The sequence below is a fragment of the Erpetoichthys calabaricus genome, chromosome 8 (genome assembly GCF_900747795.2).
Source record: "Erpetoichthys calabaricus chromosome 8, fErpCal1.3, whole genome shotgun sequence".
NCBI classification, from domain to species: Eukaryota; Metazoa; Chordata; class Cladistia; order Polypteriformes; family Polypteridae; genus Erpetoichthys; species Erpetoichthys calabaricus.
The window spans coordinates 159,243,007-159,260,524 of NC_041401.2; the positions used below are offsets into that span (position 1 = coordinate 159,243,007).

Below are 17,518 nucleotides of genomic sequence, written 5' to 3' on the forward strand. Positions count from 1 at the left end.
TAGCCCTCTATGGACCTCTCTCAGAGGGAGAAAATGACAGCTTTCTATTATAATAGAAAATATTTAGACATTCAACATTTAAATTGATGCACAAAATATAATATTTCAAATATCTGACCCAGATATTGTCGTTTAATATGTACTTCTAACTCACAGAGTAAAATCATTACATTTCTTTTGAGCACCCTAGTTAGGATGACTTATTCAGACTGTTTCTTTTTTAGAACCAAGTTAACACAGGTGCTGTAAACCCCAAAATAAGTATTGTGCTGTCATTGGATTTTTAATTTAAAGAACAACATTCCTTGTAGTCAGTGTGTGCCAAGGACCATTTCTCTTTAAGCGCCATGGTCAAGAGATGGGGTGCAAAATTCTGCCATCCAGGTCGGACATCTCTCAAAAATGACCTGAAAATCTGAATGCCAAAGTAAAACGAATTTTAATGAAGAATTGAAGAGTGGTATTATTTAAGATAGCAGACACTAAAGGGATTACTTATGGGTCAGCAGCATCCATTCTTCACAAGCTATAAGCATAGTTCTGTGCATCCACAGTTTCTCCCAGTATATCAGATGAAACGTTTCCTCTGGTAAGATGGTGAGGACACTATTTTGCTGGTATACTTAAAATCAGGAGAAAAAGTGCCAACATGCTGAAACATAAAACACAAATTGTGCATGCAAAATGAAACATAAAATGGGATTTTGTGTTAGATAAGTAACAGATAAAGAAAGGTTAGGTTGTGCCCTGGGTATATTTTGGACAATTTTAAGGGATATAATTGTGATTAATAAAAGACTTTTAGTCAAATTATGGAATGCTTTTAGAACTGGAGTATTTTCTATGTATGTCTCCACTCCTTTCTGAGCTGCTGTTTCAAAGTTCCCTTTCCCACCATTACATAAGATCTTTGACAGGTAGCTTCTTTGAAATGTTTTTATATATTGTTGAGATGCTATCTGAGTCATCGTCAAGACTGATCAATATGGCCTCTGTGATTGATATGGGAGTGAGATGTGGAAAGTTAAGAAGGTTTCTTTTTTAAAAAGCCTGATTTGCATATAGGAAACTGTGTAGCTGGTAGGTTGAAATTTGAATGTAATTGTTCATAAGATGCAAGTATGTTGTCTATATGAAGATCTTCTTGTGTCTTAATCCCTAGATAAAACTTACCATGAGGTAAGTATTGAGTATGCCTGAGAGGGTGAACAGATGACTATTGTGTATAGGCACAAAAGATAAGAGTTCCTTTACCTTGAAATGTCTCCTGCATTACTTTCAAATTTTAAGTAGTTCGTGAAATGACAAGATTACTGGTATAGTGACGATAGTTAGTTTTGAGTGGAGCACAAGGTTGGACATACAAGGATGATTTAGAGCAGTATTTATTTTCCATTGCAAGCTAGGCATGTGGGGAATTATGAGTTTCTGCAGATTTCCAAGGTTTTTTTTTGTGTTGCTGCCCATTAGTAACATTGAAAGTTGTATAGTGCCATGCCACCTTCTGCTTTAGATCTTTGTAGAGTTATAATTGAGTCTAATTTCTTAAAGACTGATTTGCTAATGTATGTATTGTGATAAGGTGTTATATAGGCGCCTGACCCGACACAGACAGACACAGGAGGCACACTGATAAAACAAATAAATGTTTTATTTCTTTTTCTTTGCCTGTGGGTAACGCATTCCCCGTTCCCACAGGCACAACACAGTCCCACAAACATGGCACAAAAACACAGATCTTTTCCTTTCTTTGTCTCCTCCATTCCTCTCTGGCAAGCTTTGTCTCCCTCCTCCCGACTCTGGCTCCTCGAGTGAAGGCTGCTAGCTCCTTTTATAAGGCACCCGGAAGTGCTCCAGGTGCTTGATTGCCCATTTCTGGCTGCACTTCCGGGTGTGGCGAAAACACTGCCCATAATGGCTCAGCAGCTCCTGCTACAGCACCCCCTGGCGGTGCCTGCGGATCCCAACAGGGCTGTTCCAAACTCCAACTCCCATGAATCACTGCGTGAGTCCGACGCACCATTGCAACCCAGGGGGTTTCCATCTAGCGTCCTGGGAGAGGTATTGGGTAGCCCATGCTTGCTCCCCCAAAACATATACTGAAGGGGCATCCTGGCCGTCCACCACAGTATATAAGGATATTCTAGAATAAATATAGTAGCTTAGTTAGGATGTTCATTTTTACAGTGTTAATTCTCCCTTCTAAGTTGTTAACATCTTAGCTGATTTTATCCACATTACTTCCCAAATTGTATTGGAAAATATCTTTATATTTACCTATGATAGTTATCCCCAGACATTTAGACAGTTTTGATGTTATGAATGGAGAGTTATCCAATCTAGTATGATACGCTATCTCATTTTCAAATAACTTCAAAGGGTCTTTTTAATGTCAACAATACTCATTACTTTTACCTAAGGCCGCAGTTTAGTTGGTTGCTGACTTGACACACAATGTCTAAAACAGTGAGATTATTCATGTGAGCTTCATTACATTTTTGTTTCAACTGTAAAGTAGAAAAAAGGAACAGCTTATTTTTAGTCTGTATGTTGTCCCTTGACTAGTTGCTCCCATGTGCAGCCCTGAACTTCCTAATCTGTCTTCACTGGCAGCACTTTTTTACCTAGCCATGGTTGTAACTGCAAATTACATTTCTTGTGCTTTGCTTTAATATTTTGTTCTGTATTGTTAATTAACACAGTAATTTCCTGATAAACACTCAAACCCACTTTAGAGATCAAACAATAATAATGAGAAGGAACTACTTAAAAATCATTACAATGCAAATTTTAGTGCATTCAGTTGTTTCATTTGTAAACAAGTAAAGTGCCTTGATATATATAACAGAGAGAAGGGTATGGAATATTATGTCTTCTTCAAAAAGAAGGAAAACTCAGGAAAACAAAAATGGAGTGATAACTATTGCTTTGGTAATGAGAACATAGGAAGAGGAACAAAAAGTACATTAAGTAAGCTTATTTGTCTTTTCTCATAATTAAAATCCAGGCTCTTTATTTTAATATATTCTTGTTTGTCATGGTGCTTGTTGCACATTGGTCATACATGCAAGAAATTCACCATATTCTGTACTTGTGGTAATATTAATACTAATACTACTAGCTTCACTCAAAAATTTGATCTAGTGACATTGTCCAGTGTTTTTACTTTTGAAATATGTATTGTTTTAAAGTTAACAAACTCCTTACTACAAATTTGCCGTCTCTATTTAACCCTTTGCTTCACAGTCTTCATTTCTCAGATGCTCAAAGAGCATTCTGTATTTTAATAAAAATGTTAAAATGCAGAACATCATTCTGTATTAAACCATTCCAACAGACGACCAACTGCACAGTCGTGTATGTGCTCACATTGTCCAAATATTACTACAAAATGTCAACTAATATACAATATATGTACCATAGACACATAACTGCTGGCTAAAGCTACCAGCATGTCTTCAGTTCTCATCCTGGTAGGTCTCTCCACTACCTTTAAAACAGTAAATCACCAGATCCTGCTTGTCACCCTCTCTGACCTTGGCATCACTGGGACTGCCCTCAGGACAGATCCTACCATGTGTTCTGGCGAGGAGAGATGTCAAGGTTGCATCAGGCAAGCAGAAGGATTCCCCAGGGATCAGTGCTGGGTCCTCTCTTCTCTCTATACACCGCTCCATTGTCCTGTCCCATGGTTTCTCATATCTGTGTTGTGCTGATGATATGTAGCTGTACCTGCCATTCCCTCCAGGGGACCACATGGTATCAGCTAAAATCTTTGCATGTCTCATACTGCAACCTGGATGAAGGAACACCATCTACAGCTCTGCCTTCTTGTTATCCCAGCTTGTCAGTCTATTCAGGACCTATCCTCTGCTCTGCTTGGCTCACTATCGCTAACACCCACCAAGTGGTGAATGAACAGCTGTCCTTCAATGACCATGTTGCAACAGTCTCTTGGTCTTGCAGATTCACTTTATACAACATCCACAAGATTAGAGAGTATCTACGAGAGTATGTAACACAACTCCTTATTAATGGTTTTGTTCTTGTCACGTCTGGACTACTGCAGCTGTCTACTGGTACGAGTACCACCATGTGTCATCAAATCACTGCAGACGATTCAAAATGCAGTGGCATTTTTAGTATTCAACCAGCTGAGGCAGGTACATGTCACTCCTCTTTTCAGATTACTACATTGACTCCCTGTAGCAAAATATGCTAAGTTCAAATCCTTGATGCTTACCTAAGGAGTAATCATTGGGTCAGCACCTATACACTGCATTTGGAGACACTTGTGAGATGCTGTGCTCCTTCCCACTCTCTCAGGTCTGCTGATGAATGTTTCGTGATGCCATTTCTGCTTTGCATAAAATCTCAGTCCAGACTCTTCTCATTTATTTCTCCTGGCTGGTGGAATGAGATGAGTATTCTTCCTGACCTTCCCCTAAACTGTTGCTTTCCCAATGTCTTTCCGTTTGGATATTTACACTTCAAAAGCACTCTGTTTTCTACTTTATAAGCCATGCTTCAATACTTCATATAGCATCAGACTATAAAAAAAAATCTAAAAATGTTTTATTCTAGTAAATGCTGAATACTATTGTGTGTGTGTCAGTGTAAGCCAGATCTTTGTCCTAATGTTGAAAAATAGAGTTAGTGTCATAAAGCCATTTCAAGGGACAGATCACAGTGATGCACTGATTAGTTATTAGTTATTTTCACCAAAATAGTGCTTTTTTTCTTTCCCTGGGATGTGATTAAGTTTTATAGCCGTTATCGTTGTGCTTCACTATACAGAGATGTTTTTGCTCAGGTTGATTAGTTGCTAAGAGAAAGAAGGAAAGGAAAAAAAAATGAACAGCTGTTACATTTGTAGGTTTATAATAGCAAAGGCTTTTAAATGTCACTGATGGAGATGCGTTTTTGTGTGTTTAGCTTGAAATTTACATTGGTGATATTTCCATTTCCACCATGTGTCTGGGTGCCTGCTGAAATCATTTGGTGGGTATGCAAAATAGTGGGAAAAATAGTCTGAATTAGCATAATCCACCATAATTCATGGTGTCCATAAGAAATGTAATTTACTCTGTGAGGTTGAAGCACATAATAAACAAGAGTAGTTACATCAAATATTTAAAATATTAAAATACTAGAGGGTTCGCACCCCCAGCCTGCGCTATGCGCCAGCCACTTCACGTCTCTGCTGCTCACGTTGTTAACAGGGGGCTGAATGCCACCCAAGGAGACACAGTTGCTCCTCCGAAACCCCCTCTTAAACAGTGATACAATGGGAAACTAATTTTTTTTTTTTTTACCTCCTCTTTGCTCGATCACTGCTGGCTTGCTGCTGCTCCCGTGTCGTGTGATCTGCATCTTGCTCAACGCATTTGAACATTTAAAAGCCTGTACAGCAGCTATCTTACTCTTTGTCTTTTATTTCTGGCCCCGGGTGTGGTTAAATCTCTTGGCACAAAGTCTCATCTCGCGGGATGTGAGTTCTTGATTTTTTTTAGTTTATAATTTAAAAAAAGAATAAGAATCTGAAAATCTAACAACATCACATTAAAGTTCGATAAATTCTGAAAAAAATGACACCAAACATATATATGTAGGTTTTAAATCAAGCCTGATTTAAAGTGCACAAAATCGTTACACTTTTAGGTTTAGGATTTTATATATGTAGAGCAGATGTGCTTTAAATGTTTAAAGTCTTAATATTCTCGATTGTAATAGAAATTGGTCATTTTTCACCTTCTAAAAGAGAGCCATATTGGGCTAGATCACTGGCAAAAGTTTAGAAAAGGATAAATAGCATCACATTCATAATCACTGACCTTGAAATAGTCTAAAACAATGTTTATGTTTGAAATTTATCATCTTTAACCTTTGTGGGGCCCTTACCCTGCCGGGAGGCCTCTGCAATGGAAGGACCAGGGGAGATAATGGCCTGTGCATGCTCTCTCTCTGACAGTCCTTCTATTGTGGAGGCGTCTTGGCTGGGTAAAGGCCCTGGCCATCCCTCACAACTTCTAGAAGAAGCTCTTAGAAGGCTGGGGCCACCAGTAAAGAATCAAATATCAAAAATATTAGCATATTTGTAATCAGCAATCTCGAAATAGCATAAAACGACATTCCGCACGCCTATATTACCCTCCATTTATTTTTGAAGTTTTGTGAAAATTAGTTAATTTGATCCCTTGTATCCAATTAGGGGTTGAATCCCTGGGGTCAATTGATATGGCATGCACAACTTCAAGTCTTTCTGATCATTTGTCCTGAAGACACGTATTGCTTTACTCTTTTTCATAGGGGTGTAATTTCTTGCACAAAATATGGTCCAAAATAGCCTAAAAGTTAGGGTGTTTCAGGTCTTGAGGGCCGAAATGGGAGGAACCCTAAAAAGCCTGGCGTCTTGTATAACTAAACATCAAGACGAGTCAATCGGTATTATCACATGTGGGGGTTTTCTCGTACCGGTAAGTCAGGAGCCGCTGGACAAAAGTAAAACTAAAGTGATTTCAAAGCATTCAGAAATAATTCTTAATGAACGCAATTGGGAAGAAGTCCACCTTGGAGATTTTGGAGAGGTTGGCATGGCATTGTCCTAGTACGTTAGCGTTTACACTTGAATCAGGGTTTTTGTTTGGGGCCTTTTGAGATTTCAGAGACTGAGATTGCTTTAGAGATTTCAGAGGCAAATGTATTGTATCTGTAAATCATTTTAGGAACATAGCATGACGTTTTGAATTCCATACCTCTATTATCATACCTGCTTATTTCAGTTTAGAGTCATGGCTGCTTGGAGCCTATTCTAGCAGCAACAGGCACAAGGCAGAAAGCCTTCATGGGCTAGCCTGACAGCCCATCACAGAAATCACTTTCCCACAATTAAGAGCTGACAGACAAGCTAACATGCAAATGTTGAGGATGTTAGAGTAAAACTGGAAAACTCTGAGAAAAACTCAAGTAGAAATGTAGAGAATGTGCCAGCTGCACACTAGTAAGTAGGCCTGGATTGGAACTTGAGACTCTGGAACCGCAGGAGTCAACAGGACTACCCGCTGCACCATCTTGGTGCTAACATTTCACATTGTCAGTATTAATTACTGATATTTTTAATGCATTTTGCACTCACAAAAATCCTTACAATTTTTATATTTTTGTCCATGACATGTAAATGGACAAAGGGGGTCCTGATAATGGATGGTGGCTCTTTAGAGATGTGTCAATGGCCATATAAGTCTGTGGCCTGACACAATAGATGAGAGTCATGCCTTTGTTTTGTTAGTTGTGCAGACTGGTAATGAAATGCAGAGATGAGTTTACTTCAGAAAGGGCTGCTTGTGAAAGCCATGTTGAGAAGGCCCAAGTAGAATAATGTGCACTCAGTGACTCGGACCAGCGGGGGTGTTTCAAGCTGGCTGTGGTGGGCATTTGTGTCTTTGCACACCATCGCCGAGGCCAGCAGCACGATACAAGCTGATGCTTTGTTTGTCTGCCTGGCACATGATCTGCTGTGAATGGGAAAGATTGTCCTGCTCAGCTGCTTTGGATCTGGTAAGTTCTGAACATGTCCTATTCCTTACATGCCAGATAACAATGCAGATTTTACTATGTTTAAATGTACGTATGCCTGGGGCTCCAGGCAGCACCTTTATGCAAATTCCAGATTGAAATAGCATTCCTTAAATAATTTACAGAAACATCCAATAGTTAATGTTGTGACTATCTGAGGCTTTGTCGTGGGTATCTGGAAGAATGTTAGCCCATGACAATCTTGTGACTGGCATCACCGCTAATGCTTATTTCATGCTTTATATCAAGGTAAATATGAAAAGGTTTTCATTCACTTCCTTGCTTTTTCTTGCTTTTATTATTATCTTGTTTCTAAAGTTTTTTTTTTATTTCTTCTGATGTGTTAGTTTTTATCACTGTTAGACTATTGTTTAATGATCATCATGATTCTAAGCTAATTAAAGCTTTTTCTTGTTTTTTCTCCGTCACTCAGATTAAGGTCTATGTATCCAGTGGGGCAGAGAGGTGCCAATGTTTAAAAGGGGTTGAGGACTTAATATTAAATGGGCATCTCTGTTAAGACATTCCCATATTAGAGATTCTGTGGATAGACAGTCACAAGGAGGCCCTCATTTCTAGTAAGGAGGGCCAACAGCTGCCAGAGAAGCCTGCTGGTCTTACAGGGTAGGGTAAACCAATGAGAGGGGTATCTGTGTGTTCACATACTCTAGATGCACTGATACACCTGAGAACTTAAAGGGAGCAGGTGAGAGGTCAGGCAAGTTCCATCAAACCATTGAAATATGGAACATGTGGGCTTCTGCAGGTTTGAGAGGGTGAGGGTTATGTGTACCATCTAATAGACCTGGCCTTTTAACTCCATGGGGTTCAGGGATGCATGATCAGTAGCCACCAGTGCTATGACGAACATTTTAGCATTTTTTTCTGTCCTCCTGAGGTTTAGAATGATGTTAGTCAGTCATTTTCTAACGCTCTTTGTCCTGAACAGTGTCGGGGTTGGGTGCTGGAGCCTATTCCAGCTAGCACAGGGCGCAAGGCAGGAACAAACCCTGGCCAGTCCATTGCAGGGCGGTTTAGAATAAAGTTCCACATCAAATACGGACACTTAAGAATTTTAAAAATCATATTTGTTGTGTTCAATTGAATTACTTGATGACTGCTTTGAAACGACGTCCAATGCCCCCTGACTCACCAGTATGAGATAACCCCACATATATATTGTTCAACTCGTCTTGATGTCTAGTTATGCAAGACGTCATTTCCCCCCCTATTTCAGTTATCAGTTTTTTTATTGTTACTTTTACCTTTCTGTTGCTTGGCCTCTATTTATAAGCTTGAAGAGAAGTACAGGGGGGTGTTCGATCATTTTGGAGGGCCACCATGGTGTACAAGGACAGTTTACACAAGATGATCTCACAAGGTTGCCGTTGTATTTTGTTTTTTTTTTTAATTTTTATTGATTTTATTGTAATCATTCCATACAAATAGATAATTTTTTACAAAACTTTGTTTTAGCGTTATCAGAGGCGGCCTTAAGGGTGTGTGGGGCCGGTTATGTCAAAGGCTGTTACCAGTATGTGTGGACTGCATAAACATGCGTGCAAATTTTGTAAAAATAATGTTAACATACACCGGATTTTCTCATTACAGTATTCAGCTAAATTTTTGCAAGATAACACGTAGACTTTATCAAGATATAACTGGAGAATATAAGTTGACAAGTCTGCTCGAACGGGACATGTGGACCTCAAAAGCAGGGCCCGGGGTGTTCACCTCACTTGCCCCCCCAAACGCCGCTCTTGAGCGGTACCAATACCTTTAAGATGTCCAGTTGCTGGGTATGACCCTCCCAACAAGGCGGAAGCCTTCATTTGCCACTGCCTGTATTTGCTGATTTTAAAAATAATCAATAAAGCTTGTACAAGTATTTGTGTACACCATGTAGATTTGTACAGGATCACCTCTGACTTAACTGCAAGGTTTTTGTATTTTACCTTAACATAATATTGTTACTACCTCCTAAAATTGTCACCTTGGCTTGGTGCTGAAAATCTGATAAATGCCAATGGATGAATGAATGAATGAAACTCCTAGTGTTATTGAATTGTAAATTCTAGTATGATGGCATTGGTGAGAACTCAAACTAGATTAACTTGATTTGTTGATTTACATTTTAAGCTTCATAGTGCAACATTTCACCTCTCTTGCGTTCTGTACAGAGGTAGCACACACTGGATTATTCTGGGAATGAATCACTCAGAGTTGTTTTGCCAGTTTAACCTGAACAGCACTTGTGGTCTGTGCTTAAAGCTTCCTTGGGGTCAACATTCCTCCCACTTCAAGTCCCCAGAGCTTGCACAATGCACGTCTGTTATTTCCTGGCCTGTCTGGCTGTACTATCACACTGCTAGTGCAAATCTGGACTTACATCTCTGTTTACTGGTAGAGAACAGGCACTTACAGTATACTGACAACACTGTTGTTATTTGCAGAAAAGAGAAAGCCCTACAAAATCCCAGGGCTGTCAGACTACACTGCTCTTTGTGTTTGAATTCTTTGAAAAAGTGCCTTTGGGCTGTTTGGCTTGTGTTGTGAACAGCCATCTATCTGTCAGTGTGTTCAAGTGCGCTTTAATAACTTGGTTAATTCACAGAAAGCCTGACTTCACAAATTCCATGTATGCCTTTATTATGTTTAGAGAAGTCAAGATATTGATTAGCACTCATAGATTTCTCCCCAGGTAACCTGGCTATTTGGCCCTGTAAACCCTTAACCAGGTTGCAGTTAAGCATGTCCTTTTCATTCTGTTAGACTGCACATTTCTTTTCTTTTGCACACATGCTCAGCAGCCATGAGTAGAAAGCAGTGAAAGCATCCACAAAGATAAATTTGATTTTTGAGGGAAATGCTCAGGTGATCATATTATTCCTCTCTCCTGGTACTGTATGAATAATCTGACTCAAAATTTTTTAAATCGCTAATTTTATGTTGACGAGTGGAATATACAGGGTTAAGCTCAGCAGCATAATCTCAGGAGAGACAGTCTTCATGCTTGTTTTTGGGTTCACAGAGGCCATTGATGTTTTTTAATTTTTTATGACATTGGAGTGTTTTATCAAAGGAGAACAAGTGAACTCGCGCATGTAAATGAGGAGTTTTAAGAAACCAGATTTCGGCAACTAACTGGGTTGCTCATCAGGTCCCAGTTTTGTGTGTGCATGTAAAAGTATCTGAGTAATTCTGGCTACACATTGTTTCACTAGGCAACTCTGCATCACTGTAACCCCACTATAAACATTTAAACTGAACTGAAATGATCCCTTTACAACTACATTTGCTACCATCCGAGTGGCTCCTGTTTACCTGCACTGTCTGGCAACTCCTTGCCAACTGGACAGCCCTTTATTCCCTTGGTAAATAAATGCATATTTATGTAAAGCTAGAAGCTATCAAAAAATAGCTACAACTTTAATTGCTATATGTTGTCTTTTTATAGATTGTAATAAGCGTCAGTACATACTTGTCATCCTGGTGGTCACTTTGTCTCCTATGAATGGAGGTCAGGACTTGACCAGGTTTGTCATTTGTTCTGATTATTTTTAAGGAAGCTGGCATCTCTCATTTTTGTTTACAGGGCTTTATGAAATTTTCTGGCGGATGTCGCTCAGCTTCCCTAAACAATAAAGAATCCTGGAATCTTTTTGCCAATTATTTTAAGCTTTTGAGCTTTTTTTGTTTGTTTACTTTTTTGGTTTGTTTTTACTTTGTTCTTGTATGCTCTTTAGGAGCTAGTTTTGATTAGAAGAGAGGATAGAAAAGAGAGCGAAAGCATAAGTGTAGGCTCAGGTTTTAATCTTTTAAACATCATGCAGCAAACATGTTACGCACTAAAGGTGCCACTGGACCCTCACAGGGCTTCTTAGAAGTGTGCTTGTTTCTCATTGAAATACTGTTCAACAGAGTTTGTGCGTACAGCTCCTGGTGACGAATGGCAGGAATGTGCAGCAGCTGCTGTCTCGGTCACAATATGTATATAGTGGCCTGCAGCGGGCACTCCAGCCTGACACAGACATACACAAGGCACAAGTCCAGCACAGCACACAGGTCTTTTATTCATGCTAAATGCTTTCATATTTGTTTCCACAGCACCAACACCAATACAAAAAGGCACACAGGAATAATCACATTGCACTTGCTCTTCTTTACTTTCTCTCTCTTCTCTTCCTCCTTCCTCCAGGAAGCTTTGTCTTCTCCCTCCCGACTCTGCCACGTCATGCTCCTTTTATGCTGTACCCGGGAGTACTTCCGTTGTCACAATAACGTGGTCCGCAAGCACTTTTGGGTGAGGTGGGAGCCTAATGAAGTAGGGCTTAGCAACACAAGGGGGCTGCCAGCTAGCGATCCGGGGCGTATAATTCCTTCCATTAAGGAGGCATCCCGGCTGGGCAAGGGTGCCGTTCGTCTGCCACAATATTTATATACTGTATATGTATATATATTTTTTACCTTCTTACTTGTCATGACAGCACTTTTGTTAGACTAACCTTAGGATTATCGTTAAGGATCTTGCCCCACAGGCTATTTTTCTCTTTCCTTGCCTTCCTGTCGCAATCTAAACCTAGACCGTTTAGCAGCCCGCCTAGTGCCTCTCACATTTTTTTTGTGCTTCTGTGTTGTGACACTTATGTAATTTATATCTTCCTCCCCACCTCATTCCTGCTTCTTCTTATTTTTTGGTGAAACTTTCTAGTTGTTTTATAGCTGGTATTGGTCCTTATCTCATTTCTACTCTCCTCCTGTTTACAGCTCCATTTCAAATACTGTACTGTTCTTGTCTCAGATAGTATCTGACATCAAGGCTATGTTCACAGAGCAGACCAGTTTTAATATGTATGCAAAATGGATGGGATATTTTCAGATTAGTTATGTACAGCAAAAAAACATTTTAGACTAGATTAAAGGTTGTTTTCACACCAAGTTCATTTGGACTCATTTTCTCAAACTCTGGTGAGATTTCCTTGAAAGTTCCATTCATTTAGGTAGATGTGAACACACCAATCCCACTGTGGTGTGGACCAAAAAAGAAAAGGTAGCAAGACCCTTTGGAAAAGTTCGCATGAGGTCTGAATGTAATCCAGCGCTGGACTGATTTAACTACATGAAATACTGTGCATTATGCATGGCATTTTGTATTTTGTGGTAGTCATGCTGTGTGTCTGCTGTCTATTCACATAAACTGACTCACAATTATCCACTCAATCAGAGCAGCACCTGATTCAGTCTCGGAGTCTCTGAGTTTTGCGATCGGACAGCAGTTGACCATATTTAAAAAAAGAGGTTGGTGTAAATTTACTTGTGATTATGTTGATCAGATCACATATAGAGGTGGCAAGAAATGAACAGCAGTGCTTTGTTAGACCGCCAATCAAACATGCTCATCTAACACCATAAGTATGCGATGTGCACAGGTGGGACATGCTCTCAATGCACACACTAACATTGATATGTTAGTCAATGTTAATCAAGCATCCAAAATAAGCATTAATAACAAATATGTACAAAAGTTAAGTCAGTAGACGTGATTTGAGATAAAATAAATTGAAGTTGCTTTCAAATTAGGGCGGAGTGGTGGCTCTGAGGCTAAGGATCTGCGCTGGTATCCTGAAGGTTGCCGGTTCGAATCCCCGTCACTGCCAAAAGAGATCCTACTCTGCTGGGCCCTTGAGCAAGGCCCTTAACCTGTAATTGCTCCAGGGGCGCTGTACAATGGCTGACCCTGCGCTCTGACCCCAAAGGGTATGCGAAAACTAACAAATTCCTAATACAAGAAATTGTATAAGGCAAAATAAAGAACAAAAAAAAATTGTGGCTACTGAAGGGTAAATGCAAAACATCATACAGTTAAATGAAAATTACAGATGAGTCTCCTCTAATGAAACAGAAGTACATCAGTATATGCCATCAGCAGAGCTTGTCGTCTGTTGTAGGCTCGGCTATTTTAAATGTGTCCTTCTGCAGAAAAACGTAATAGTGCATAGTTTTAAGTAGTCTTCTGTTTAATAATAATGGAAAACTCAGCGGTGTGCAAAAAATGTTTCTGCCTAATGCCCACGGGATGTTTATTGATGTGGTTAGTTTGCTTGAAAGTTTACAGTGGGAAACACAACCAAACTAACTGGAAATTAATAACAAAGTAAAGAAATGTTCCCTGATTTGGAACAAAGCAAATAAACTATGAGTGTAAAAATATTTTTAAACCACTTTCATATGTAGTACTAAATCGGATCCATTTACGACTTGAATGTGACCTGAGTTTGAACACTTGAGTCAGAATTGTCTGGAATTTACAGTCCTCAACTAATTTTACATTGCTGATTATGCCACCTTCATCGTATTTCTGCATTGAAAATAAATATGGATTACAGTGTTGGAAAGAAAATGAGAAGACAGATTTTAAAAGCATTTAGGGTGACTTTTGTGAGTGAATACAGCCCAATTTGTGATTGAAATGGTGAGTCTTATGTGTGTGTTTTTCTGGGAGAATCTTGTGGACAGAAGCATACTGTGAGTAATCGAACGCTCCACTAGATATTCTGAAATTGTCAAACCACACTCAATTAAATTAAAACCTTCCACATTTTTTCCACACCAGTCTTAGCTCCTGACTTAGGTCCAAAAGTTTCATCTTGCAGTTACTTCACCAAGATTATTATAGTTTTGCCTTTTTATATTACCTTTTTTTTCTTTGTTTTTTCTGACCTTACTTGGAAATTCAGTTTAGTTTTAGTTTTCCTTCATTGTGTATTTTTAGTATTAATTTAGTTTTAATTTCACAAAGACATTTCTATTTTATTTTTATATCTAGTAGTTTCAGTTTTAGTTTTAGTAATTTAATTTTAGTAATTATGGTGTGGTTAAAGAATATATGAAGTTTAGTTTTGTGTCACCATCAGACAGAACTGTACACTTAACGGGTTTGGATATAATATGAGTTTAATGTTAGTGGAGCTTGTTGGAGGTTTTGTTTTAGTTTGATAAAAACAAGTATAATCAAAACCAGATACTGAATAATATTATACAATTTTATACAATTTTATAATTTTTAAAATATTTTCTATGTAATTTTTCCTGAACAAATTCTGCACTGACTGTTAGTACTGTTCATCTTTTCCTCACACACACACACACACACACACACACACACACACACATATATATATATATATATATATATATATGCAAAGGATTGTGTCCATATGTCATGCAATTACTTGTGAACCACTAGAATCTTCATCTTGGTCTTATTTAAAAGCATACGATGTAATACGTGCTGGTGAGGCAAATAATGCGACTAGTGGCAGGTTTATGACTTTCTTACAGCAGACTAGGCAAACTGATCAAGAAAGTGACATCTGCTGAGCATGAAGCAAGTTGCAGAAACTGTTTGCATGATAGGAAGAAGAATAATGACAGCTCCAACATCTGTTGCATGTCAAGCACATGTGGTGTGACATCCTGCTGGTACTTGTGAACTACAGGGGCTAGAACTTTGATCTTGGCAGGACCAGATGTCCACATGTTTCCTAGTTATAAAATAAAACAGGATAATAAATTGGTGAACCTAAAGTTGGACTAGGGGTAATTTCAAGTTCTCAAAAATAAACTTGATTAAACTAAAAGATACTGACAGTGAAATTAAGACATATGTTTTCAGTTATTTGTTTGGTATAAGTTGCTGCTTATAGGTAGGAAACTACAGCTTCTCATGGTTTTGGTACCTGTAGAATATTTAAAATGACTATTAAAATTAAAAAAATTTGTTTAATATTTATGCTAAAGTATACCCTATCCTTACCTCTAACCTTCTCAAAGATAAGTGCTGTTTGTTATGTACCTTTGATGATGAAAGTCTTTGCATTTTTTTCAACAGAGATATGGGGGTCTGCTGTAATTCCTGCAATTATCTCCTTTGTGTTAAATGCATTAAATAAATGTAAATAATTAGTTACAGTAAGTAGGGAGCTGAGAAGTATCAAGGGAATTGAATCTGGAATTAGGCTTAAAGGGCCTGAAGTGAATTTTCAGCCTATCAAATATCTTATTCACTTCTTATTCAATTGTTTTTAGGCCAAGTGAATTTTCATGTCAGTTATCATTATTTTTGCTATTTGGCTGTAGTACTAGGGTTTTGTACCATGTTAACCATTATGGATGTAATGAGAAGTCAAGCAAAATGACACATTTTATTGTCTAACTAAATAGATTGCAATACAAGCTTTCGAGGCAACTCGGCCCCTTCTTCAGGCAAGAAAGCTTGCAAATTGTAATCTTTTTAGTTAGCCAATCTATGGTGTCATTTTGCTTGACTTCTCATTTACTATTTGGCTAAATTCCAGTGTTATGTTGTTTTTCCATATTGTCTCTCTAAATATGTCTTTTTATTCACATTCATTTATTTGATCTTTTTTATAATTGTAATAGAGCAAACCTCAGTAAGAATTGGATTTTTTTGTGTTCATAGCACAAGTAAAGCTTGAGCTTTTCTTTTATTGCAGCCTCCACTTGTTCAGGCGATTTTCAATGGCGATCCAGAAGAAATTCGAATGTTGATCTTCAAGACTGAAGATGTCAATGCGCCGGTAATTTTTTTAATGTTCTTTTTTGACTTTGTTTCTCCTTTTTGAGTTTGTGAAGTGAACAAAGCAGGTAGCTGCAGACCCGTATTATGCAGCGCTACAATGTGACTTTTTAGGATATCGAGAAGAAAACTTGAAATTTCAATCTCAAAAAAGTGTTTATGCTTACCAGTGTCCTCCATTAGACAATGAGCTATGTGGATCAATCATTCATTGTAGTGTTACAACATGTCATGTGTTGTCACAATGTCTTTTTGAACCCTGAATGCTAATTCCTGTGTGTCTGAGGTCGTCTGTTTTTATGTTTGTTAAAGTTTAGTTGAATCAGGATTTTATGTGTAATTATTTGGAAATTTACTTTTTGTTTAAAAAGAATTATAAAAGGAAAACAGGTAGCATGATAGTTCTACTAAGGGCTGCTACCTGTCTTAGGTTAAAATCCACACCTAGATGTTGTCTGAGGTGTAGCTGTGTGATTTTTTCTTTAATCCTGCATCCTCAAAGACATGCAGGTTAGACTAAATGTTGATTTCAAAATGGTCCCCATGTCATTTTCAATGTGGCGTTGTGTGAGTTCCCCCCTGTTTGGGACTGACACCCTCTCTAGGATAGGCTGTGGCCCTCCTATGACCCAGAAGGGAATTATAATATCTCATCTCATCTCATATCTTATTTTCTGAAACCACTGTTCTTGTTGAGTGTCATGGTGGCAGCAGGCCAAGCAGGTCAACCCAGAATTACCTGTTCCTAGCAACAGATTCCAGCTCTACCTGGGGAATTTCCTAATTGCTTCTAGTCCAGCTGTGAGATGTAATCCCTCCAGCGTGTCCTAGGCTTGCCGCAGGGTCTCATGCCTGGAGCAACTGTAGTGGGTGCCAGCCAGGGGTAGCAGCAACCTTTTGACATGGCCAAGCCACCTCAGCTGGCTTCTCTTGATCTGGAGGAGCAGCAACTCTACTCTTGCTCTACTTCTCATCCTGCCAGCTCAGCATTTATGTGAAGAAACCTAATTTCTGCTGTTTGTACATGTGCTCCCATTCTTTTTGGTGTTTACCCACAGCTCATAACCACAGGTGAGGACAGGGATGTTGATCGAACATTAAACCGAGAGTTTTGCCTTTAGACTTGGCTTCTACTACACCACCAAGGACCAGTACAGCACTGGCAGAACAGCCGCTGCTTCTCCAATCCATTTGTCAATCTCACAAACTCTTTTTCCATCACTCGTAAACAATATCCCAAGATTCTTGACTCTTCCACTAAGGGTGGTTGTCCCCCCCTCACCTGGAGAGAGTAATTCACTCTTTTCTGAGAGAGAACCATGACCTGATACTTGGAGGTGCCGA

General features: G+C 38.8%; 1 protein-coding gene across 8 annotated transcripts in view; it reads left to right on the top strand.

The window, feature by feature from the left end:
• ankrd44 (ankyrin repeat domain 44) overlaps positions 1 to 17,518 on the top strand; it is a 207,773-nt gene that overhangs the window by 71,783 nt on the left and 118,472 nt on the right. For all 8 annotated transcript variants that reach the window (XM_028807658.2, XM_028807655.2, XM_028807660.2 and 5 more), the window contains exon 2: positions 16,092 to 16,175. In XM_028807658.2, the coding sequence (XP_028663491.1) occupies positions 16,092 to 16,175 (84 nt within the window). The remainder of the gene's footprint in view (positions 1 to 16,091; positions 16,176 to 17,518) is intronic.